General features: G+C 49.4%; 3 protein-coding genes across 7 annotated transcripts in view; 2 read left to right on the top strand and 1 right to left on the bottom strand.

Moving 5' to 3' along the window:
- The window catches only part of LOC119180620 (chymotrypsinogen A-like), a 174,184-nt gene that overhangs the window by 110,937 nt on the left and 36,297 nt on the right, over positions 1 to 26,950 (bottom strand). The window contains exon 1 of one of the 3 annotated variants that reach the window (XM_075874856.1): positions 16,781 to 16,931. The exons of 1 other annotated variant lie outside the window; for it this stretch is intronic. In XM_075874856.1, the coding sequence (XP_075730971.1) occupies positions 16,781 to 16,817 (37 nt within the window). In that variant the 5' untranslated portion in view covers positions 16,818 to 16,931. Of the gene's footprint in view, positions 1 to 16,780; positions 16,932 to 26,950 lie in introns of those variants that run through there. One more of the 3 variants, XM_075874855.1, reaches the window with a different exon arrangement.
- Positions 19,454 to 26,950, top strand: part of LOC119167675 (tetraspanin-33) — a 61,664-nt gene continuing 54,167 nt past the window's right edge. The window contains exon 1 of one of the 3 annotated variants that reach the window (XM_075874854.1): positions 19,454 to 19,648. In XM_075874854.1, coding sequence (XP_075730969.1) covers positions 19,505 to 19,648 — 144 coding nt within the window. In that variant the 5' untranslated portion in view covers positions 19,454 to 19,504. Of the gene's footprint in view, positions 19,649 to 21,693; positions 22,652 to 26,950 lie in introns of those variants that run through there. The other 2 variants (XM_075874852.1, XM_075874853.1) reach the window with 2 other exon arrangements.
- On the top strand, positions 24,104 to 25,657 carry LOC119180650 (uncharacterized). Its single transcript, XM_037431763.2, has one exon. It carries the CDS (start codon positions 24,311 to 24,313, stop codon positions 25,568 to 25,570), a length of 1,260 nt encoding a protein of 419 aa, XP_037287660.2. The 5' UTR covers positions 24,104 to 24,310; the 3' UTR covers positions 25,571 to 25,657.

Below are 26,950 nucleotides of genomic sequence, written 5' to 3' on the forward strand. Positions count from 1 at the left end.
GCTTCCCTCGACAAGCACATTATCCCGTCGGACACTTCGCCAGGAAGAAGAGCTTACAGGTTCTGCACCCAAAGAGACCGCTCCAAGGCATTTCGCTCACAGACGTGTTCGAACTTGACGAGATACTTCGCCATGTCCTCGCCTACTACGAACAGTCGCAGTTGGCCACAAATTCTCTGACCGCTGACCAGAGCGGTCGCAGAAGCTACGCCAGGCGCCTGCGAACACTGTAGGATTGCCAATTCTATTCGTTTCAACTCAAGGTGCTCCTGTGTCTCGGCCTTCTCACGACGTTCTCGCCTTTCAGCTTCTTCACGTTCGCGAACTCCTCGCCTTTCAGCTTCTTCGCGTTCGCGAACTCCTCGCCTTTCAGCCTCCTCATGGCGTGCTTTGATATCCGCCCAGACCTCATCGACTTCTTCAGTTGTCACTCCTGCATCCCTCATGATCTCAAGGATCGCTTGCTTTCGTTTCGTACGGCCCAAAAAAAGGCCAAGTTCCTCACAAACTTCGACGAGTTTTTTCACATTAGGGTTCTCCATCGTTTACACTAGCCTCTCGCTGTTTGCCCCTGTTAAGAATCTACTTGCCATGCCCACAATAAGTATACTAGCAAGACGCGCAAGTAACTTAATTTTAACACTGCCATGTTTACACCCTCCGCATTAACTTTGGTTTCAAAGCGCTCTCACTTGGCTTGAAACGATCAAAGGTCACTCTAATGTTTCACACAGCCCTTCTCTAAACTACTATAACCTGTGCTAGAGTAGTCTGATTAACTAAGGGGAAAACATCAGGCACTCACCACATCGATGTCGCTGACGCCGTCCGATCCCGCAGCTGCCATCTACTGTTACGAATCGCGCCGCCGCCGACGTTACAAAGGGAGCCACGAAACTTGCCACTTACAAGGACACCGGCCGCGCCGACAGCATGGAGACTCGAAGCAACGACATGTTATCTCTCTGACGCATACGTCGGCTGCTCTCTGACGCATAGGTCAGCTGCTGGCGATGCGCCGCTTGGCTTTTTATAGGCACCGGGTGGACCTTTGCGTCTCCAACGTCTAGCTAGAAGCGCCGCTGGCCGTGATGTCTGAATACTCCATTGGGGACCCGCCGTAGGGCTGCGTCATGATCATCAAATCCGGAGCCGCTGCGCTGGGTAGCACCCAAGAACGAGTGATGTTGCCATGCATCGCGTAAGATTCGCCACACTGGAAAGCGTCGATTGCTTCATCGGGCTCGTGGGCTGAGAGAGCTCGCTGTGCGTTGCGTGAGACAGACTGGCGCCGCCGCTTGATGACGTGGTTGAGTTGATCGCGTCAGGCAGGCTCGATCGCTGGCCTTGACACAGATTACCTTGGCAGAGGCATTGACATTCGGTGGACTCCCAGACGTAACAGCGTGCACCTGAAAACCACTCGCTTTGCTACCACTGCGGCGAGGCCGGGCATACCTGCTGTCGTTGCCAGTACCGACAGATGGGTCTACGGGGCTTTGACATCAACGCGCCATGCCCACAACGGAGTGAACGACCGCATGACATCGCCGACTGCCTCGTGGGAGCGCAGTCGACACCCCGACGACCTTATAGTTCGCCGTCGCCAGGCCGCTACGCCTCACCGCACCACAGGCAGTACCCCGGCCCTGTTCGGGGCCGATTTCCGAGCCCTTACTCAGAAAACTAAGGACAGCAACCGATGGAGGTGCGGTTGCTGTACGACGAACTACCGAAAATTTTCCGCAGCCGCCGACGACGATGACGACGCCGCCACGAAATCGAAAGGACCCGCCGCAAGACAAAAAGGATCTTGACGTCAAACCTTCGCAGCCTGCAGAAGACGTCACGACGTATTGGGAAGCAGCGGAGCAAATAGAGGTAGCCTTGACCCTACGCCACGACCTAACCACAACGCACGACGACGAACCAGCGACCTCGACGTAATATTCAACGGCCACCTCGTCACTGCTCTCGTCAAAACTGGAGCCGACTATTCCGTCATCAGTGGGTCTTTCAGGCCGAAGTTGAAAAAAGTGAGGACTGCATGGCAAGGTTTCGAAATCCGGATCGCCGGAGGTCACTTAATAACGCCGACTGGAGTCTGCACAGCAAAAATCATCATCAATAACCAGACTTATCCTGTGAGCTTTGTAATCTTACAAAATTGCTCCCGGGATGTCATATTTGGAATGTACTTTCTAAGTCAACACGACGCTGTCATCGACCTGAGGTCTGAGTCAATCCCACTAACCTCACAAAACACGCTGCCGACTCCTACAACACCAAGGGATCACGCAGTACATGTGCTAGAAGAGCAGATCACCCTGTCGCCTTTCTCCAGCGTCCTCATTTCTACAGGCACCGGAAAGGCCGAAAACATTGAAGGCGTCATCGAGGGGGATCAGCACCAACTTCTTAACCGTCAGATTTGCACCGCAAGAGGCACAGCTGAGCTGCATGATGGCAAAGCAAATATAGTGCTGAGAAACTTCAGTCACGATTATAGGCACCTCAACCATGGTGCGGCGGTTGCCCACATCGACGAATTCGTGGAGGCCAGCAATGCATTCATCCTCTTCGACGCTGCCGATGCTGCTTTGACGAATCGAGGTGCCGAACCAGATTTCGGTGTCAAGCCGAGCTTTTCGAAGTGCAGGCAAGACCAGCTCAAGTACCTGCTCTTGCAATTCAAGGACTGCTTCCCGTCATAATCGCGAATTAGACAAACCCCAGCTGCGAAACACCGCATCATAACAGAAGACAGTGCCCGACCAGTTCGACAAAGCCCGTACCAAGTCTCGACGCGTGAACGTGACGCCGTGAAAAAAACTAATCGACGAAATGCTACACGACGACATCATTCAGCCATCCAAGAGTCCCTGGGCGTCACCCGTGGTATTAGTGAAGGACGGGACTCTACGTTTTTGCATCGATTACCGCCACGTGAACAAAATCACAAAGAAGGACGTGTACTCTCTCCCACGTATAGACGATGCGCTGGACCGTCGCCACAACGCGAAGTACTTTTCTTCGATGGACCTCAAGACGGGCTAATGGCACGTTCAGGTTGAAGAGAGAGATGGAGAGAAGACGGCCTTCATCACACCAGACGGCCTCTTCGAGTTTAAGGTGATGCAGTTAGGTATTTGCTCGGCACCTGCGACATTCCAGCGCGTTATGGACACCGTGCTGGCTGGATTGAAATGGCAGACTTGCCTCGTGTACTTGGATGACGTCATCGTGTATTCCTCTAGCTTCTACGAGCATCTCAGGTGCCTTGAAGCGGTACTTCAAGTTATCAACACCTCTGGACTAACCCTTAAGCCAGAAAAGTGCCGCTTCGCGTACGAGGAGCTGTTGTTCCTGCGACACGTGATAAGCAAGTCTGGAGTACGACCCAACCGGCGGAAAACATCCGCCATCGCTGATTTCCCGCAGCCCACTAACAAGGAGGCTGTACGCCGATTCCTCGAGTTGTGCGACTATAACAGGCGTTTCGTCAAACATTTTTCACAGATCACAGAGCCGCTAACTCGCCTCGCGAAAAGCAACGTCGAATTCCGGCGGAAAGCGGCACAAGAGGAAGCATTTCATGCACTTAAATGATGCCTCCAAACACTACCGATACTTGCGCATTTCGATGAATATGCCGAAAGAGAAGTACACACCGACGCAAGCAGCGTAGGACTCAGCGCCGTTTTTGTACAAAAGACTGGTGGCGTAGAAAACGTCATCAGTTATGCTAACCGATCGCTATCCAAAGCTGAGGCCAACTATTCCACACCAAAAAAAGAGTGCCTTGCATCATCTGGGTAGCGTCAAAGTTTCGCCCCTCCCTCTACGGCAGGCCCTTCAAAGTTGTGAGTGACCACCACGCCTTGTGTTGGCTAGCTAACTTGAAAGACCCTTCGGGGTCGCCTCGCACAATGGAGCCTCAGACTTCAAGAACACATTCTGACGCCGACTGCTTGTCTCGTGCCCCCGTCGAACCACCGCTGCCCGACGGCCTGGATGAGGGCAGCTTCTTAGGAATAATAACTGCCGACGACTTCGCCGAGCAACAGCAAGCTGACCACGAACTCAGAAGCCCTGTGGGATACATCGAGGGTAGCAGCACGACTGTTCCGAATGTTTTCAAGAGAGGACTGGAGTCGTTCTTCTTGTGAAACGGAAATCTCTTAAAGAACTTCTCGTCCCTTCAAGCCGACCACCTTCTCGTGATTACTTCAGCAGTGAGACCAGAAGTACTCGAGACCTTACACGACGACACAATGGCTGGACACCTCGGTGTTTCTCGTACGCTCGCAAGAATACAAGAAATGTACTACTGACCACCACTTTCCACCGACGTTACTCGTTACGCCAGCCGGACTTCTCCAGCGCATCGAGCCACCTCGCCGGCCGTTCCAGCAAATCGGCATGGACTTACTGGGGTCGTTCTCGACTTCAAATTCCGGGAACAAATGGATCGTCGTAGCTTGTGACTACCTCACACGCTACGCCGAAACAAAGGCCCTCCTCAAAAATAGTGCAAAGCAGCAAGGTTCTTCGTCGAGAACATTGTTCTGCGTCACGGAGCTTCACACGTCTTCATTACTGAGAGAGGTACAGCCTTTACGGCGAACCTAACTCAGGATCCTGAGGTACAGCTAGACAAGTTACTACCGCACCACCGCCTACCCTCCACAGACCAACGGCCTCGCCGAACGTCTTAATAAGACCATCGCTGATATGCTGGCTATGTACGTCGATGTCGAGCACAAGACGAGGGATGAAATACTTCTGTACGTGACAGCGAACCTAACTCATGCGATCCTGAGGTACAGCCAGACAAGTCACTACCGCATCACCGCCTACCCTCCACAGACCAACGACCTCGCCGAACGTCTTAATAAGACCATCGCTGATATGCTGGCTATGTACGTCGACGTCGAGCACAAGACGTGGGATGAAATCCTTCCGTACGTGATCTTCGCGTACAATACGGCCGTCCAAGAAACGAAGCAGATGACGCTGTACAAATTGGTCAATGGAAGAAGCCCGGCAACGACGCTAGACGCCATGCTTCCAAACGTCGCTGACGAAGAGAACCTCTACGTCACCGCCTACCTTCAGCGCGCAAGAAGCTCGTCAAGTCGCCCGCCTGCGCATAAAGAATCAGCAGGCAACCGACAGCCGCCGTTACAATCTTCGATGAAGCTTCGTTGAGTACCAGCCCGGGGACCATGTCTGGGTATGGACGCCAATACGCCGACGTGGGCTCAGTGAAACACTTCTGCGACGGTACTTTGGACCATACTGAGCAGTTCGCCATCTCGACCCACTCGACTACGAGGTTGTTCCCAATGGCATTACGAACTCTTAACGGCGCCGGGCTCGCCTCAAAGTCGTCCATGTCGTGGGCCTCAAGCCACTCCATGCGCAAAGCTGAGGACTGTATTTTAGTGTTGTTGCTGTACTTAATTACTTGTGCTTGTTTATTGTCTTTATTATTGTACCTTCGCCTTTTGTTAAAGCATCAGGACGATGCCTTTTTCAGAGAGGGGCAATGCCCCGTTCCTTCCCTCAAGTTTTGTTATCACCCCGTTACACTACGTTCAGCGCAAACCGCGCCTATGATGTTCGAGGAGCTTCGAGGCTTTAGTAGATCGTTTTGATAAGATTACGCCCAATTTGAGAACTTCAGAGATTATTCGGGAACCCACGTCGCCATAGCAATAACGCTAGAATATTCGATAGCACGGGTATAAATGCCGACACGCTTTGCCGCTCGTCAGTTGATCGACGGGCGACACTCTGGTCGCCGCTATCAGTGCTAGTGTCTTGCTGTAATCTGATTTTTCTTTTACGTGGTCACAAGTTCGGCTGAAGTAAACAGCTTACAATTCGACCTGCAACTGCTCCCTTCTTCCACGTCGCGACCCCGTAACAACATCTATCATTTGCCGCTACTGACAGGCATCTCGGGAGGGACTATCGTGTTTTCAGCATTACCAGCAAGATGGCGCAATGAGCACGCGTACCAACATCGTCACGACGCGGCGGCCACGATCTCATCTCCCACGTTTATTTTGCCCCGCAGAGATTGGGGGGGGGGGGGGGGGGGGTCGACGTTCACTCGCGCGCCCTTATCTCGCGGTAGGGAGGATCGTAACGTCTTGGCTGGCGTTCGGCTTTTACCGGAACGATTCCGTTTTAGTTACCGAGTGCACAAAAGTTACTGCAATCATCGCCCAATCCATACATTTGTGAAAAGAGCACGCTTTTCAGACACAGCGAAGTAACAACTGAGACGCTAGTTCGCGTTCATCTGTACCTGAAGAGTACATTTCGTGCGTCATTTGTGCGTGACAAACACGGGGCACGTTTCAATCTGCTGACCATGTTGCGCGGCGTGACCTTCCAATTTGTTGATATCGCATTCATAACTAGTCAGTTTGTCGCAAAGGCGATTGATTGATATGTGGGGTTTAACGTCCCAAAACCACTATATGATTATGAGAGACGCCGTAGTGGAGGGCTCCCGAAATTTAGACCACCTGGGGTTCTTTAACGTGCACCCAAATCTGAGCACATGGGCCTACAACATTTCCGCCTCCATCGGAAATGCAGCCGCCGCAGCCGGGATTCGAACCCGCGCCGTGCGGGTCAGCAGCCGAGTACCTTAGCCACTAGACCACCGCGGCGGGGCTGTCGCAAAGGCGAAACCCGTGACTTTTTTGATGATGAAATAGGAGAGGGTAGTGCCATTATGGTGTAAAATCTAAGATAAATAATAACGAAAGAAATTGCGAGACTGTACAACATACTACGTGAAAGTACACAATAACTGAACGTCACATGTCAGTTCACATACGGCTAATAGGCTCATATGTTCCACAAAAGGTCAGTTCACATCACATGATACGCCTTTTAGATTCGTGTGCACACAATTTCCACTGGGGTAATTGATCAAGAACCAACCGTCTGGCTGCATGAGATCAATTCGTTGATCCGCTGACATGTTTGGACTGACGACGTGACATTATTGCTAGCCGTAAGCCGGCTGCGTGATTCCGTCAAAGCATAGCATCAATACGATGGCTACAACTACTGGAGTGACTGGAATGCAGCCTTCCAACCGCTTCCATCCACATGCGACGATGATTTCATGTGCATGCGATTGTGTCATCAACCATTGCAGAGCAGAATTCACTACCAAACCTCTCAAATAATTCGGATGCCAGTTCATGTTGAGAGAATAGGTGACACTGGTGCGGATATCGGAGCGTCATGCTCCGAACACTGTATATCCGGCCTTGGGCGCAACCTCCCCTCTTCGGACTTGGAGGACTTGCCATGCCATGCTTGACATTTCAGATCGGACGTGAGCTCTTCCAGCTATTCGCGTCTTTGAAGAACTCCCTGCCTACGTGATTCTTGAAGGAGATTTATTGGTGTTTGTTAACATAGTGCTTATATTTATACATCGCGGCCACGTCGCGACAGCTGGGGCTACCGCCACAACACTGCCACTACCGACAGGCGAGCAGTCTACTCCGCCGACCTGATCTTCTATACTGGCTCAACATCGGCCAGTGTTTGCTAGCTAGAGAACAGAACTACCAAGCAATACCGACGGGAGAGCATCCGCCAATACTACTGCGACGACACGAGAGCGCGCAATTATCGCACAACAGGTAGACGAAACGCTTGCCGCCGGCATTATTAGGCCATCATCGAGTCTGTGGGCAGCGCCAGTCATTCTTGTTCGCAAGGAAAACGGATCACTACGCTTCTGCGTTGATTGCAGGCAGCTCAATAAGTGCACAACGCCTAACTCGTACCCTTTACCCCACATTACATACAGTACGTCACTGCAAGTTCTTTTTGTCGCTTGATTTACGCGCAAGGTACTGGCAGGTTAACGTCGCGGAGAAAGATAAATGTAAGAGAGCCTTTCGCACACCTTCGGGCTTGTATACATTCAACCGCATGCCGTTTGGACTGCAAACAGCTCCCAGCAATTTTCAACGTGCGATGAATTCAGTGCTTGGACCACTGAAAAACCATGCCTGTGTGGTGCACTCAGACGACATGCTGGTCGTCGGCAAGACAGAGAACAGCTTGCCCGACGAACACTGTTATGTCTGTCTCGCTCACAGCTTGAGGATAAAGCACCGCTCTTTTGGTTTACTCTACAGTTTCTCTGCGGCTGAATTTTGTTATGGAGCAGTTTTATTTCCCCTTAGAAAACATAAAGCTTTCTCTTTGTTTGTAAGAGACACCGTGCAAGTACAGCGTCCCATATTCAACAACTTTTTCAAGTTGAATACATATACCGGCAGCAGTACCCTGGGTCTCGCCCATGGCCACTTTCTTTGCAGCTGGAACGAGTACCGCACAGTTCAGACATACTGATTTTACACGCTGCACTAGAAATAGCAAAATAAATGGCCCGAATGCAAGAAAAGACAGGTCTCTGTGTATTGCCCAAACAATATGTTAACTACCCTCGTAGTAGCAAGCTACTCTTTTAATCAACAAAACAAGGAACTAATAACAAAGTATTGGGAGTCGATCGGCTATTTAATTCCAACGAATAGTTAACAGTGTGTTCGTTTCCTATTCGTACACCGCTCCAGTGGTATCAACAGGCCCAAAGATGTGTACCTCTGGACTTTGCAAGTGTTCTAGAAATGCATCAAGCTCAGCCGGACAACTTGCCGGTCGCAGCCCAGTCCGGTAGTAACAATTCGACCAGAAGTGCCTCTAACATAAGTGATCGCCGTATTTAGGCTTCTAGTCATCCCGTCATCTTAAGGTCACAAGTGTTCAATAGCACACCCCGACCTGCTTTGAACATTAGTGTTCTTAAGAAACCTTTAAAAAAATTTTGTGAAATATGTGAAGAAAAAGTTCGAGCTGGTAACAGGTGTTCCGGCATGCGGAGAACTTTTTATCAAGCTCGAAATATAATATGCTCACAACTAAAACGTTATCCCAGAGCACCATCTAACTTGATTTATGTACCCTTAACAAAGGCACAATGTATCCATTACGACGTCCGAATCACCGCAACGCCGGAAAATATTATGTGGAACATTCGTGCGGCCGCAGCGGCTAGAGTTGCGGAAGGCACGCCTCCTCCACTCCACCGAAAATTACTTCAACCTCCTTGGCCGAAACTTCGGGACATAAATCTGAAGCAAGCAAAATAATCTGTTCGGGGTGCGCACGACAGCAGGTTCGAGGTAAACAGCCGCTTTTGGCGGCACGGCCATGGATGTGTTCCGGGCGCGCGCATGCTCAGTACATGCAGCAGGACAATCAGCAGGAAAATCAGTTGGCTAAACTGCCAACTGATTTTGATTGATAAATGGGGTTTAACGTCCCAAAACCACCATATCATTATGAGAGACGCCTAAACTGCCAACTGAATGTTTATTGGAAATTCACCCATTTACATGCGTCACCCAACACGCCTTGTCCCCCAAAACGACACCAATATTCAACTATTGCGGGTATGCGTACTGCTGTCAGCAAGTGTTTATCAAGAAAAACATTTCTCCTGAGTAGTCAAAGTGACGCTGCGCTGGCGCACTTATCTCCAGCTTTATTGGTACAGTATAGGCTTCCACGTTCTCTTTTTTTCCACACACAGCCATGTTCCGGTACACACACCGAGAGGTTATTCTATTCTGATTTGATTGATATGTGGGGTTTAACGTCCCAAAACCACCATATGATTATGAGAGACGCCGTAGTGGAGGGCTCCGGAAATTTCGACCACCTGGGGTTCTTTAACGTGCGCCCAAATCTGAGCACACGGGCCTACAACATTTCCGCCTCCATCGGAAATGCAGCCGCCGCAGTCGGGATTTGAACCCGCGACCTGCGGGTCAGCAGCCGAGTACCTTAGCCACTAGACCACCGCGGCGGGGCATTCTATTCTGACGAATACATTCAAGGTTACAGAATGTGCCCGCATAACGTGTCCGGGTGTGGCCAGTATAGGTTAACGTCTGTGTATCCTCGCATTATAAAGCACTTTCATAAATAAATAAATAAATAAATAAACAAACAAACATAGGACACGGAGTGACGAACTTCCTTTGGAAAGCCCTCACTTTTTATACACTCTTAAAAAAAGTAAAAAGGTAGCAACTGTAAGCAAATAGGCAGTAACTGCAGTGGTTACTACCTTTCTTGGACCATTACTACGTTTTTGCTACCTATTTACTACTTACAATAGTAAACAGTTACAAACGGCAACTGTTACTAATGTCTTGCAACCTGCTTACTACCTACGTTAATAAAAAGAGTTAGTAGCTGGAATGACAGAAGTAGTACCTGCAGCCGTTACTAACTTTCTTGCCCCGTTACTACCTTTTCGCTACCAGGCTGTTGACTATTTTATCCAAAGTAGTGTGCGATTTCACTTCTGATAATTTATGAGAGGAATCGCCTCGACGTATCACCATTAAAGGAAAAAATGATGCAGAAAATGCCCATAGATCAAGAAAATACATTTTGTTTTAAATTACGCAGCCGAAATATTTGAACGTCATTCTGATATTGTAGAAACGGAAAAGTATAGTTAACAAACCATAAGCAAGTGCTACATGCGTCGTAATAGACAATTACTACAAACTTAGTAAGATACAACAAATTAACAAGACCCGAGGATAAAAAAAAACAGACTATCACTATCAGCCCCGAGGACGGTCACAATTAACTTTGGCGTGTCTCCAAATATTATCATTGTTTTGGCACGTCGAACCCCAAGAACGATTATTACCTTTTCACCGCTGATATACTAGCCGTGTGAAGCATTGAAATGCACTGAGAATGAGTTCGGTACCTTGCTTCGGCCACAGTACATAACGCCTTTTTGTGGCCCTTTTATAATGAATAGATATGACGTACTTTTTCATAAGTAAGGCTGATTAAAAGTCTTGTGCTACGTCCCCAAACACACGTAACCAGGTAGCATAATATAGTGCTATAAGTTAACCTTTCTTATAATTCATCATGAAACACAAGTGCTCCCCTGTGCCAGAAATGCACCTGCAAAGTAACGGCTACATTGCTACGGGGTGCCACTAATGAACATTATAGGGAAGAATACGATGTTTAATGCGAGCTCGTGCAGACTGGGCTCCATATTGTATGCTCGCCTGTTTACCTAAAGTAAGGGTATTTTGCAGACGCCTCCTCCCCGTAACATTTTGGTAGAGAGTGCGGGTCTTCCCACAGTCAACATCCACGACGATTCTACGCAGCGGACGTTCCTTGGCTGCCTGTGCGATGCCTGATCAAGACAAGAACGAGGATTCTTCGGAGACTACCCCAACCGTGCTTCGTCCAACTACGCAGCAACCAACAGCACCGAATCCAGCCGCTACTCACTGCACCATCGTCCTGACCCACCCGCGTGACCCAGGCTCCTTTTCGGGCAGTGACAGTACTGACGCAGAGGAATGGCTTCAGCTGTACGAACGGGTGAGCACTCTGTACAACTGCGATCCGACGCTCATGTTGGCCAACATTATTTTCTACCTTGATGGCACAGCTGAAGTTTGGTTTTCAACCACGAGGAAGATATCACGAGTTGGGACACCTGTAAACAGAAACTCATCGATCTCTTCGGCAAGCCCATTGGGCGTCGTCGTGCTGCGCAGAAAGAACTAGCATGCCGACTCCAGTCCTGCACCAAGTCGTACGTTACATACATACAACATGTGCTCGCCCTCTGCTGGAAGGTTGACGACAACATTCCGGAATCTGAAAAGGTCGCGCACATCCTCAAAGAAATCGCCCATGACGCCTTCAATCTCCTCGTGTTTCGAAACTCATCGACTGTAGACGACGTTATTATTGAATGCCGACGCTTCGAAGACGCAAAAAGTCGCCTTATCACTCCACACTTCTCGTGTCTTCCCAACACGGCTGCAACATCTACCTGCGAGGACGCCCGTTTGCCACCAGCCCTGCTGCTTCCGACAATATCGTGCGCCACGAAATCGAGGCAGCATCTCCCCTGTCGACCAAGACCGGGCCCCCGACGACTCTCACACCACGACTTCTTTGATCAAGAGTGTCGTGCGCCAGGAACTGGCCACCGCCGGACCTCAGACGCTATGCCCCGTTAACCGACCTGACTACCGACTGCCCAGTACACCTAATATGTTCCGCGGACCAAACAATCGCCCACGTTACTGGAACTCGGCAGAATGGCGAACTTCCGATGACAGGCCGATCTGCTTCAACTGTGGACGAGTCGGCCATATTTCACGTCATTGCCGCACTTCCTGGGATTGGCAGCTATGGTCACATTATGCCAACACCCGACGCCTACCTGCTGGTTCTCGGATGCCGATATAAGCGGAACGAGACGATGCTTCACAATCCAGGACCGCCCAACCGAATCGCTCCCCGTCGCCCTCTGGACGCATGTCCCGCTCAACTAACCGATGTCGCTCCCCCTCACCCTCCTACCACCAGTCCTCCGAAAACTGACGGGCGCAGCTCCTAGAGGTGAGCCTGCTTCGACGACCCGAACCGAAATTCCTTTACTCACAATACCCGACATAACAACTTGATTAAAGTAAATGTTGACGGCACTTCTGTGGCAGCACTCATTGACAACGGCGCTCACATATCAGTCATGAACTCCAGTCTTTGTGCTCAACCCAAGAAAGTGCTCACTCCTGCTCCAATCACTGTTGTCCGAGTAGCCGATGGTGCAACACCAGCGGTCACTGGGATGTGTGCCGCCCGCGTCACTGTCGCTGGACGTCATACTACTGTTCTGTTTTACGTACTGGACCACTGCCCGCATAATTTTGGGACTAGATTTTCTGTCAGAGCGTTCCGCCCTGATTGACTGTTCTGCTTGTGTTGTTCAGCTCGTCCTACCACACGCCGTTAACCCTCCTGTTCCTGCGCCGCCAAATCCATGCTCCGCCGACTTTGTTCGCCTATCTTGTCGAGCTGCGACGTATATCGACGTCTCTTCTGATCCAACTGTGGCTGACAGCGATTATTTCATTTCACATAATCCTACAGTCCTGTTTTCGCTTAATGTTGCGTTCCCCCACAGCATCATCACAATGAAAGACAACGTGGCATGTCTCCCTATTGTGAACTTTGAACTTTGCTCTGAAGTGCTGCCTCGAGGGATGTCCCTTGCAACCCTTGCCCCGGCCGCCGACTATTACATATCTGCCTTAACAGAGGATACACCATCATCTGCCAGTATTCAGTCGGGTAGTACACTAGACTGCAAAACTAAAATGATTGCCTGTGATCTTCCGGCCGAGCATGTGTCTGCGCTTCGTGGCCTTCTTGCGTCGGGTCAAGACGTCTTTGATCTCCACGACCGACCCCTAGGTCAAACGACCACCGTGAAGCATCGTATCAACACCGGCAATGCAAATCCAGAACACCGGCGACCCTATCGGGTTTCCTTCACCGAGCGCCACGTGATCCAGCAAGAAGTCGACAAGATGCTCACCCGAGACATCATTGAACCTTCTTCAAGTCATTGGGCTTCGCCTGTTGTGCTCGTGAGAAAGAAGGATAACAGCTGGCGCTTCTGTGTCTACCACAGAAATCTTAACAAAGTTACAAAAAAAAAAGACGTGTATCCTCTGCCACGGATAGATGACGCTCTTGACTGCCTTAGTGGAGCAAATTATTTCTCTTCCATCGACCTTCGTTCCGGGTACTGGCAGATATCAGTTGATGATCTTGACCGTGAAAAGACAGCATTTTTAACTCCCGACGGGCTATATCAGTTCAAAGTAATGTCGTTCGGGTTATGCAAAGCCCCGGCTACATTCGAACGAATGATGGACGCTCTTCTTCACGGTTTCAAGTGGTCAATCTGCTTATGCTACCTTGATGACGTCATTGTTTTTTCGCCACCTTTCGAAACTCACCTCGAGCGTCTCTCAACAATTCTTTTGGTTTTCCGCAAAGCAGGGCTCCAGCTAAACTCGTCGAAATGTCACTTCGGCCGCCGGCAGCTCACTGTCCTTGGGCACCTTGTTGGTTCTTCTGGTGTTCGTCCCAATCCTGAGAAAGTCAGCGCCGTCAAGGATTTCCCTGTGCCGACCTCTGCGAACGACGTTCGAAGCTTTGTGGGCCTTTGCTCTTTCGTAGATTTGTGCAGAATTGCTGACGTCACACGCTCGCTGACACAACTACTAAAAAAAATGTGACTCTTGTGTGGGGACCTGAACAAGCCAGAGCATTCGTTGAACTGACGACTAGACTTACGACGCCACCAATTCTCGGCTACTTTGATATATACGCTCCAACGGAAGTGCGTACCGACGCCAGCGGCCACGGAATCAGAGCCGTTTTGGCACAACGACAGCATGGCTGCGAGCGCGTTATTGCAAACGCTAGCCGTCTTTTATCGCCAGCAGAGCGAAATTACTCCATCACAGAACGCGAATGCCTCGCGCTCGTCTGGGCAGTGGCTAAATGCTGGTTGTCGTCCTTAAAAGATTCTAGTGGACGTCTCGGCCGGTGGGCTCTACGGCTACATGTATACTCCTGCACGGTTGTCTACAAATCAGGCCGCCACCATGAGGATGCTGATTGCTTGTCTCGCCATCCAGGAGACCCAGCAGACCTTTTTGAGAGCGACGAGTCTACTTGCGTTTTGGCAATTTCCGCGTTCAGCAACATCGGAGATCAGCAACGCCATGATACTCACCTCAGAGATATAAACCTCCGGCTCGGTGGTCCTACAACTCCTGTGTCTCTCCGTATGTTTCTGGTCCAAGATAGCGTATTATATCGCTACAGCATGCATCCTGACTGACCTGAGCTGCTGTTGGTCATACCACAACATATGCGTCAAACTGTCCTCTCACAGTTGCATGATATTCCGACAGCTGGTCACCTAGGAGTTTCAAGAACTTATGACCGCGTTTGACGTCGATTCTTTTGGCCCGGTATTTACCTGCCGTTACGTCGCCTCATGCAAATCCTGTCCACACCGCAAAAAACCAGCCACCCTTCCAGCGGGACGCCTTCAGCCCATTCAGATCCCATCCGAACCATTTTATAGGGTAGGTGTTGACTTACTAGGACCGTTACCTTTATCGACCAGCGGAAACAAGTGGATAGCAGTCGCCACGTATTACACCACTCGGTATGTCATCACGCGGGCCCTTCCTACCAGTTGTGCGACCGACGTCGCTGACTTTCTCCTAGAAGACGTCACACCATGGCGCTCCTCGGCAACTGCTTACCGATCGAGGTCGCTGCTTTTGATCAAGAGTTATCCAAGACATATTACACTCTTGCGCTACAAAGCACAAGTTCACAACGGCGTATCATCCTCAAACCAACGGGCTCACGGAGCGGCTAAATAGAACCATCACGGACATGCTCGCCATGTACGTTTCTTCCGACCATCGGGACTGGAACTCCGCCCTCCCATTTGTGACATTTGCCTATAATACGTCTCGGCATAATACTGCAGGTTTCTCGCCATTTTTTCTCCAGTACGGACGAGAGCCTACGTTGCCTTTTGACACGCTCCTTCCTGCCGTTAGCCACACGTCAGAATATGCCCACGATGTCATCTCTAGAGCTCTACAGGCACGCGAGATTGCTCGCCTGCGTCTGAGCGATTCGCAGGAACGACGACTGGTCTATAAAACCCGTGCCATCGTGATGTCCACTTCAGTCATGGTGACGCAGTCCTTCCTTGGACGCCGTCACGGTGAGTTGGCCTGTGCGAAAAGCTGACTTCGCCGTACTCGGGTCCATACCGTGTGGTGCGCCACGTCACCGACGTGACATATGAAATCGAACCTCTAAATGCCACTAGCGCGCGATCGTGTTCTGACGTTGTTCACGTCACTCGGCTGAAGCGTTATTACTCGGATCAACCAAGCACCGAGACGGTGCCTTCGCCACCGGGGGTGATGCTACGGGGTGCCACAAATGAACATTATAGGAAAGAGGACGATGTTCAGGTCGAGCTCGTGCAGACTGGGCTCCACATAGTATGCCTGCCTATTAAACTAAAGTAAAGGTATTTTTCAGACGTCTTCTCCCCGTAACAATATATACCACACGCTTACTTTGTACTGTATGCGTAAATAATAGTGAATCAATAAAGAAAAAAGTAAAAAAAATGTGAACTTGTTAGGTCTATGTAATATTCGTGATCATGGCACACCACGCTACATTACCCGAAGTTGCGTAGTAATGAAACACAGATTAACCAACATTAGCAATGGAGAAATAATATGCCAAAATGAATGAACAAGGTAGTATTGGTTACTGCTTTTTTTCTTGAAACATTTAAATGTTATTAGCCATGGGCGGTAACGGCTAAGGTAGTGACAGTTACTAAATGCTGGTAGTAACAGCAAATGTAGCATCTGTTACCGCCCTCGCCATTACTAACTGCGCTTACTAACAGGGTTGTAACATGAGTGGCAAACCATTACTACCCCAAAGTTAACGAGTACTACTACCTTTTTTCTAAGAGTGTACAGTTAAACACTAGCAACCCACATCCCAAGTCCTTTCTTCTCTCCCATTCTGTCTGTTGAGCTGATTTGCACACGTAGTCATCTTCTACCAACGCACCTACAGTTTCTTAAGACAAAATGAATGTGTTATACTTGACTGTCAAGTAACTAAAGTATGTGATGTTTAAAGCCAAATTTCACCAGACAGGAGGAGGGACACTTGACTGGGAGGTTTGCCCCAGCCTGAACTGAACGGAGTTTCCCAACCCCCTTAAGCCAATGCTACTTACCGACAGCAACCAGGACGATGAGGATTGACCACCGCATTTCAGCCGTTGCCGCAAAGACCAGTTCACTATACAGGCAACGGTCTTTTGTGATGAAGCAATACGGACTGTATTTAAGGACAGAGGCACAATGGGTGACGTAAAATATTGCGTTGTCCAATGCGTGAAGCGACACGCCGCAACCAGCGGAAGCGATTTCACAGCTTCGATAACATTCGTGGCAATCGTGGAGGGAGGGGGCGGTTTCTCAAGCTTACTTATTGTCTTCGGCGAGAGCAGATAAGAGACGGTATCTCCGAAATTGTCACGGTCTGTTATGAGGCTGCGGAGTGCGACGAGCTTTTACAGCCCACAATGCAAACGCCGCCCAAATTGTATAGCTGCCAGCCACGCAAGACAGGGCCTCGTTGGTTGTGCACACTCGCAACGCGCTGCTTGAACACACGTAAAACACAACACGGAACATTTACACAATAGCCCCTTCAGGCGCTAGTTACGATCTTCGAGTGCCTCAAATTGACAGCATAATTTCAAGGCTCTCAGTACTAATGCTACTAATAACATGTGGTTTTACGCGCCACGATGTTATAGACGGCGCAGTCCACGGAGTGCTCGTGAAATTTCGGCCACCTGAAGTTATTTAACGTGCACTTACAACACGGGCCTCGAACATTTAGCCTCCGTCAATAGGGGCTTTTAGAATAACGTTAGCAGGCGCTGCGGGCATAGCGGGCGCCATATGAGTTTCAGAATAGCATTCGCCCTCCTGCAGACCGCAACGCACGATCGCAGCGACACCGTAGCCTCGAAACCAGCGTTTGCGGGCCGCATACGCTGCCCGCCCTTTCAGATTTTCCTGCGGACGGGCTGCGAACGGCGGCTCGCGTCACGACGCATGCGCAGTGGCAGCGACCGCACAGCGAGGGCTTGCGGTGCGATATTCTAGAACTCCCTAATATGTGACCGCCGCAGCCGGAATTGGACCAGCGGTCAGCAGCCGAGGACTGTAGCCACTGATCCACTGAGGTGGACATCAGGAAGCGCGAAAGAAAAAAAGGGACGAAGAAGAGATACAGGCAACACAGGCGCTTTCTGACAACTATATATTAAGAAACATTCACACTTGGTATCCGAGCAGAATTGCACAATGTATACTTGAACACATCGATAAGCGCAGCGAATCACGCGAAATGGCTAAACTGTCACAAAAAAAAAAGCAGATAGTGGTGACGTTTTTAAATGCATTTTGTTTAAAACCTGTTTAAATACCTTTTTCTTTTATTGTGTGGTTAGGTCTCTGTTTTTTTATCGTGCCATGAAAGGTTGATGATTATTCAATGTTTGCTACTGTAGGGTCAAGGCGGTACCACTCTCAATCTGTAGTATAGAAAAAAAAATCTCTGAATAACGAAACATATTTTTGAATTTTCAAACTGCCCAACGGGCGTAAAAAGTTATATGCAGATAAAGTCTCTATATATACGTTAACAGTGTTCTATCTGGTGGGGTTCATAAAAGCACAAATCAGGAACGCGACCACCTTCATATCTAGGCCGAAGGCCAGTGGACACTGCTTGTTCTACAAATTTTATCATTCTCAAGCTAGGCCACTCAGTCATCGTAGCAGCTGATACAGCCCTTCCCGTCGCACAAGCCACTTGAAAACTATTTATCTCAGCCGCCATTTCGCCCATGTTGTATGCGCTTACGAGCTGCCAAGGACGGCGACGACCTGTCTTATCCCCGCGTCATGACGCAATGCCATTCCATTTAGAAGGATCGCATTAAAAAGAGCAATGTGGAAATTTACGCAATTCATACGTCATAGCGTCGCATAGCCGTACAGCAACGCCCGGGCGTTATATACCAGTTAAGTTGTGGAAATAGTTACGTATACCGCAGACGGGCAGCTGAGTCAACGACGGGCCGCGTGAGCATATAGCAACAAAGAAAGGCCGCTAGATGGATTCCTCTCTGCATTGCGAGAAATGTAAATGTAATCCACGCTTTCAAGATACCACCATTTTATAGGTAGGCCTGGGTGTTAAGTAACAAGCTTATTTGTAGACGCTGAACGGATAATCCACGCAAGAGCTCTCAAGAAGTGGGTTACAATACCTGCGCATGAGTTGAAGTGAGCATAAGTTTTTGTTCATTGGAAGGTTACGCCGCAAGCTGAAATTTGGATTCACTATAAATAACGTTTCATTATAATCATCTCTGCTGACTCAGTTTTGAGACATTGCAGAAGAGACGTTTTTTTTTCATTTCGTTGATATGCTACCCCACACCAGACAAAGATAAAATGCATACACTATTTTCTTTGATATAAAGTTTTCGTGACTAAAATTTAGTAAGTCAGTCCCACTGCAATGTAGTGAACACACTAGTGTATCTGGACTTTGTGAACTATTGCATGGAGACAATTCACTCATCGTGTGTCGCGAGCAGATCTACCGTCTCCCCGTGACGTCGCACTGCCATGAAACGTCTCACAGAGGAATCCGCACCCTATAATGACACTGCCTTTGTAAGGTAGCGAATTTATAGACCCAAGAGCACTTTTTTTAGATTTCTCAGAACATTTATTTAAAGTAAAATATTTCGATTTCGTGTCCAGACTGACACAAAAAATCCAGACTGTATGATCCGCACGGCTGATTTCTCGCAGTGGGTAAGTGCCTCCAAGGAGCACCATCAGACGAGCAGGAGGAGGAACCGGCCACCATGGCCGAACGAAGCGAGCCGCAGCACCGGTTTCACCGTGCCTTCCTGCTGGCCTTGAACGTCCTGCTCATGGTCAGCGCAGGCTCGGTTGCTTCAGTGGGACTGTTCGCCTTCTCGGAACGAAAGCGGCCCGCGGTGAGCCGGGTACGCAAGTGCAGGCGAGACCTTTCCTTCCTCCTTGGCACTTTTTTCTTCACAAAACACGTGGAACGAGCAAGTCAGGATCTCCGCAGTAGGAAAACAGAGGGACCATGCGAGACAAGGTCACGCGATTGTGTGGCAAAGCCAACGCCTCCTTCAATGCTAGTGCAAACGCGCGCTCTTTAGCGATTAGGGTATGCTGCTTGTGTCACAGGTGCGTTCGCCCGCCTTCCCACGGAGATGCGATAGACGTGTATCCCTCTCAAATATCACACATCTGTCAGATTTGTTCCTTCCTTCTCTGTCGCTCCATACAATACCACAGCACCCCGAAGGCAGCGCATGCAGCAGTGTAGTTGCCCATTTGGCTGCGCGCATAGTGCCGCGAACGGAGACACGCTATCTCAAAACACTGTACCTCTTACATGCCAGCGTGACCGCTAACATTGTGAACACGGGCAGGGTACGTGCCTCGATATGTGCGCACGTCAACACGAGGAATGCAAGGCGCCGCCCCACGGATCTGTACACAACTGAACAAAAAATTACTTCCTACGATTTACGTCGTGAGGCATCCCACGAAAGCTCCCTAGCTTCACTTGGTGGTGGTAGTGGTTAGAATGAAGAGGAAAAAGGCACCTAATTTCTGTCTGCCTTCAGGCGACACGGCGCAGTGCCTTATAGGGGTGGGGAGAAGGAGGGATAAAAAGAATAGAAGGAAAATAGACGGAGAAGAAGACAGCCAAGCGAGAGAAAAAAGAAGGAGATAGGAAAGTGGGGATCCGGTCGAAGCAGTCCAAGGGCGGGGTGCCACAATGCGAGAGCTGCACGGCGCCAGGAGACCGCGGAGGGCGAACCAGTCGGCGGGAGCTACGCTGACGTCGGAGATCGCGAGGGCACAACCGTCCAGCTTCGTGTCCTGTTCGTGTCCTGTTCTCGGCACCGTTCAAATTAATCAGCCTCACCAAATCTACCAACCCCCTGAAAACGAAATCATCAACAAAATGCAGAGTTCAACATCGAAACAGGTATGCGGCCTGCTCCCGGGAAGTCGTCTATAGGACCCCCCTTTCATATGGTGCTTGTTATGTCGGAACGACCGGAAGGTGTCTGAACGATCGGCTGAGAGAGCACGCGAACAATGTTAGAAACGGGAAAGATGGTTTTCTTGCCCAGCACTGCACTGAGTGCAATTGTGTTCCCCTCTTCGAGGACACAGCGACGCTGTACAAACACAGAGATGTAAACACCCGGGTCATTGTCGAGGCTGCGCAGATGGCACGCGAACAGGTGCCTTGTATTAGCAAGCCCTCCGTGGCTTTGTCCGAGAAGGAACGCAGGTTCCTCGAAGGTTTCGGTGCGGGCAGGTAGTTATTTTATCTTTACCTTTCTGTTTCGTTTTCTTCTAGGTTTTTTCTTTGCTGTTTTTCAGTGCCTTTGTTTTTGTGTTGTTTGTTTTTTTTTGCTTACTCATGTTCTGCTCTTGTGCCATATGGTTTTTATCACATGGTCACTGTCTCCTCTATATATTTTCGTGCTCTGCGCAATAAACTCAGTTGGAAGTTAGCGCTCGTGTCTTTCGTGTCCTTCTTGTCTCTGGGTCGTCGTTTTGTTCTCGCGCTATAACTATCGTCATGCCATACCAACTAGCCCAAGCTGCCACACTTCCAGCTTGAAATCCTGCGAGCGAATCCATAGCTTCACTTCCCCATGACTGAAGAGCACACGCGAACGCTAGGCGATGGGCGAGAGCAGGACAGGAGAGGGTAGGTGGGTCGGACCGACACCCTCTAGACTAGCTAAAGCCTCTCCACTTCCTCCTCTCCTTAGCGCCTACGTCACCACACTCCGACGGAGCTGCTTCGCCGTCTCTCGACCCGCTTTCGGGAAGCTCCCCTTCCGAAGCAACCCGTCTCCATCGCTCCGCCCTGCTCCGACCGGTTTTGTGGTATTTGCACAGAACACCTACGTATTAGCGCTACTGTGCACGCACGGAATAAAACAGACGCTCCCTGGATTTCGTGCCGACCGGTTGTGCGCCCGCGCGCTCGCGACCTTCGGCGTCATCGTAGCGCTGGCCGACTGGGCTCGTCCTACGTCACCTCCTGTCGCCGACGACCTTCGACGACAGCGCAGCTCTGATTTACTGGTCCTGCTCTACGCCATCTACAGACGCCGACACCATCTCTCGCAAGTGTACCCCGTCCTCGGACTCCAGTGACCGTTCTTCCATCTTTCCTGTCTCTCCTATCCCCTCAGTTTGTTGTTGCTTCTTCTTCCTCTTTCCTATACCATTACTTCTACCCTTTTATCCCTCCTTACCCCCATCCCTTTGTGAGCTCTGTGGCGGTGTCGCTCACTGAAGCAGACAATAACGGGGCTCACTTTTCTCTTCCTTTCTCTCAACATAGCCTCCTCTATAACAATATAGGAGGCTATGCTCTCAAGAACCACTTCACGGAATAAAACAAGCCGGAGTGCCGAATTTTGGGAAATCCTTTGTAGCGTTATGCTTTAAAATTTAACCTCAAAATTAATTTATTATTGCGTGAAACACGTGCGTATCAGTAAACGTAGTCTTTTGGAACGTTAAAATTGGGTTTTACGCCACGTTTTGTTTCTATTTTTGATATTTTAGCGCAATGCTGAAGGGGGTGAAGGCATCCGCAGGACCATAAACATCAGTGGACACGCGGTTCATGTGGCTGATTTTTCGAGCTGTTGCGTTGTAAAACTGCGTTTGTGTGTTTTCGTGCTCTGTGCATCGGCGAGAGTGTTGGTATATTGCCTTATTAACGATGGCATGAGTGAGTCCAACCAAGAGTGTGTGCGTTGAGTGGGCAAGCTGTGATAATGCCTGGGCATTGCTGTGTATCGCGGTGCCACGGGGACTATGACGGTGGAGAATCTGTGCGTGTGTTCACGTTCCCCTCGGACCCTACAAGAAGAACTCAGTGGATTAAGGCTATTTACCGTGCGGACTTCACACCAGGAAAGCGATCAGTGGTAAGGCTAACTTTCCTATTAAGTGTCGTTTTCTACACTTCCTGTGCATTGAATAACACCAAGGGGATTGATGTGAGAGATAACGAAAACGCCCACTCTAGATAAAAAGAATGTTTGCGTGGCAAATATGAGGGAGTGACCTTGTATAGATGACATTCGGCACCACGGGCTTCTTGATAAATATTCGAAGTGTCCATTACTTTGCTGCCATGAAGATGAGCTACTGCTTCTTAACTTAAAATACTACGTTATTCTGTCTTTTTTTCGTATACTAGGTCTACGAGCGCCACTTCAGACTATCCGACATGGTAAACACAACAAGCTATGTGGATACAAAGACAGGCAGAGTAATTGAAGCAAAGCTGAGGCTTACCCGTCTTCGACCTGATGCAGTTCCAAGCATATTGCCGAGCTGTCCAGCTTATCTTTCCGCCACAGCCGCAACAACATCTCGAGAGGCCCCACATGAAAAGAAAGCTCGTCGAGAGGCAGCTTTACTGCAAGAAGCCGTCAACCTGACCATCGAGACGCATCTCGAGGAGGAGCGAAATAACAGAATTGACACTTTTCAGGCACTCTTGAACTGTCTTCCGCATATCAAGGTTTCAAAATTCTGGACAGTTTTTACGCAGCATGACTGTGTACTCTTCCTCAACCTGACTTTTGATGGTGCCCCAGCTGTCAGAAAATCAGTGAAAATCACAGAGGACCTCTCTTTCACGCTGTTTTTTCAAAACGTCGAGGTCACCAAACTTGATGGCATCGACATTCCCAAAACTGTGAATGACATTCGGTGCTTGACGCGTCTTCTGGAAGCTGTTGAGGGATCTGATGAGACACCTACCTTGAAGTCCGAGGACAAGACCAGTGGCATACTAAAGCTCGTGGTGTCGCTTCTTGAGGACGTAATGAATCAAGAAATGCAAGACGAGGAGCGACGCGATGCTTGTACATTCTTAAGGGAACAAGTCATGCTCCTTTTAAGCAAGTCACCCTGTACTCTTCAGACTTGCTAGTATTTTCGAGCCTCCTATTTACCATCTCTCCTCAAGCCTATAGATACTTGAGGAACTACGGAGGTCTCAAACTGCCGCATGAGTCAACAATCAGATGTGTATGCAATTCTCATGTTGTGAATCCAGGAGCTGAACAACAGGATGTTTCATTCTTGTTGTATGCGAAGAAACTCGTGACTGCAATGAAGGATCATGAAAAAACTGTGGTACTCATGATGGATGAAATGCATATACAACCGTATTTAGATTACAAAGGTGACACAATCGTCGGCGTTACCAGTAACACTTCGAATGCAGCCAAGACAGCACATGTATTCATGATGCAAAGCCTTCTTTCAGCTCAAAAAAGTGTTGTTCATATTTTGCCAGTTGATAAAATCAACGCTGAAAAGCTTCACACTGTCCTCCGGAGCATCATAAGTGAGCTTGAAAAAGTTGGTCTTCGCGTCATTGCTGTTATCACGGATAACAATTCTATAAATCGCAGAACAATGTCTCTTTTTGGAAATTCATCAAAAGTCAGCAGCTCCTACCCGCACCCATCAGATCCGACACAACCTCTTTTTTTGTTGTTGTTGATCCCGTTCACCTGTTAAAATGTGTTCGTAACGATTGGATTAATCAAAAGAACAGTGGCACATGCATGTTTTTTCTTTCTCTTCTGGATCTGCATGGCAGCCCGAAAATTCTCACAGCATCCTTCAAGACCCTCCGGGATCTTCACTCAAGGGAACAAGATCAACTTGTGAAGGCTGCTCCAATGCTCACAATAAAAGCTCTCAATCCTTCCTGCATGGAGAGGCAGAATGTTAAACTTGCCCTGAAAGTGTTTAATCCATCCACGACAGCTGCTTTAGAAACATATGACCAGTGCTATGACTTGCAGCACACACCTGGAACTGCAGAGTTCATAAGGATTGTAGAAACGTGGTGGAAGATTAATAATGTTAAGTCTCCCAACAAAGGACGACGGCTTCGCGATATTCTGCAGACTCCCATCACGCAAACATTGTACCCACAAGTGGAATTCCTTCGAAGCATCATGCAGTGGCTTGACGTGTGGGAACAATTGAAGTTCGATAACGGAATTCTCACACGGGAGACCCACAGTGCTTTTCGACTCACTACAGAGACATCGATCAAGCTTGTCGCATATTGCCTCGAAGACCTTGAATTTGACTATGTACTCCTGGGCAAGTTCCAGACAGACTGTTTGGAGGAAAGATTTGGCAAGTATCGACCACTTTCCAGGTCTCAATACCATGTCTCCATTAGGCAGATATATGAATCCGAACGCAAGCTTCGTCTACAGAGTGCCCTGAAGTTGCCAGAGATGGACGCGGAAACGCCTCCAATCAAATTTGATGAGGCCATTTTGCAGAAATTCAAAATTGAAGTGAATGCTAAGGACATTGAAATGAAGGCCCCTAATCTTCCTGCCATAACATACGTCGCAGGCTATTGTGCCCATGCGGCACTTAAGAAGCTGTCATGCACTACGTGCAGAATAAACTTAGTGGAAGAAGAGGACATCGTGTTGGAAAACGCAGAAGTAATAGAGAGCATGAGTCGTGGAGGACTTAAGTTTCCCCAACCTGCAGTGGTGAATGCTGTTATGACCGCCGAAATAATGTTGGACAAACTACGAAGTCACAAGTATTCTACTGTCTTTCATGCACTCCCCAATCAAAAGCAAGTCCTTTTTTCGCTGACGTGCAACCTCTTGATGGAGGTCAGCCATTTGGATGAATGTCATAGCGGTCACAGCCCAGGATTAGTGCTACAACACCTACTTAGTGCTGCAACCAACATTCTGCTGAAAAACTATTGTAAACTTAAAAACGATCAACTTGTCCAAAAGAAAGTTGCCGAAAAGCGGAAGCTGAACACCTTAAAACCTTGACGGTTCGGTACTTTCACTTGTCTGTAAAACGTCACGTGCACTTGACCATTTATATATTTTAATAAACATTTTTGTTACACCTGTAAAGGGGTTTATTGAAGGACTCAGCAAGCGGGTGGTAGCTCTAAAGGAAGGCAGGCGAACCCAGGTGGCGGTGCTTGATCACCGATCTCGTGCCTTTTTCTTGTGCTGATGATAGCTGACCTGATGGTATCAACGTCTTTCTTATTCACTACAATTACCCCCGGCGAAAAAGTTGAAGCCATCCTGGCGATCTAACACGTGGGGACAAGCGGGTCAAAGTACGGCTTCAGACGGTTTACGTGAACGATATCACGTCCACGCCGACGACGGTCGCTCGGTGGCGTGAGGGGTTCAATGACGTAGTTCACGGGTGAAGTACGCTCGACCACGCGGTAGGGACCATGATAATTGGAGAGTAGCTTGGGTGATACACCAGGGGCGCAGCGCGGTACATGAAGCCATAAAAGTGCTCCAGGAATGAACGTTGGTGCAGAACGATGGTCGTCGTCATGGATCTCCTTCTGGCGCTGTTGGTCGGATGTAGTAAGCCGCTTGGCTAGCTTGCGGCACTCTTCTGCGTAATGAGCGGCTTCCGAGACAGGCTTGTATTCGGAGGGATCTGGCGAGTATGGCAGTAAAGTGTCGATGGTGTGTGATGGTTCGCGACCGTACAGGAGAAAAAAAATTGCCCGCAGCTTCCCTCGGGGGAACACTGAGGAGGATGCAGAGCATATAATTCGTTAACGGGGTGTTAAAGTGCGACTTACTTGGGTCGATGGCTAAATTGGTTAACGTGGTTGTGAAATGGGGTGTTAAATTGCGACTTACTTGGGTCGATGGCTAAATTGGTTAACGTGGTTGTAGGAGGGGGTGTTAAATGAGTGAACACGTACACACGTATGCGAAAGGACGGCGCTGGTCGAAGGGACGTCGATCATTGTGTTTGTGGATTCGTTGGAATTCATTTCACCGCGACCTTGGACGTCGACGCGCCGTACAAACCAACCGACGAGCGGCAACTGAGCGAGCGAGCGCCGACCTTGAGTATATATACAGCGCTACGGCGCATGCACTGTCAGCTGTTGAATGTTCTCGAAGGAGAAGCGCGCGCGCGGCACAGATGGCGACGGCGCGACGGCGCATGCGCTGTGAGCTGTCGAATGTTCTCGAAGGAGAAGCGCGCGCGGCACAGATGGTCGACGGCGCGACGGCGCATGCGCGCGCGTCAGCTGCCGAATGTTTCAGAAGCGGTGCGGACGGCGCGGACGGCGCACTACAAGGCGCGAGTATAAGATGCTTCCGCATCTAAAATGGGGAAAACCCGGTAGTGACTTGCGTAGCGGTGTTATACGCGTA

The sequence above is a fragment of the Rhipicephalus microplus genome, chromosome 10 (assembly GCF_043290135.1).
Source record: "Rhipicephalus microplus isolate Deutch F79 chromosome 10, USDA_Rmic, whole genome shotgun sequence".
Taxonomy (NCBI): Eukaryota; Metazoa; Arthropoda; class Arachnida; order Ixodida; family Ixodidae; genus Rhipicephalus; species Rhipicephalus microplus.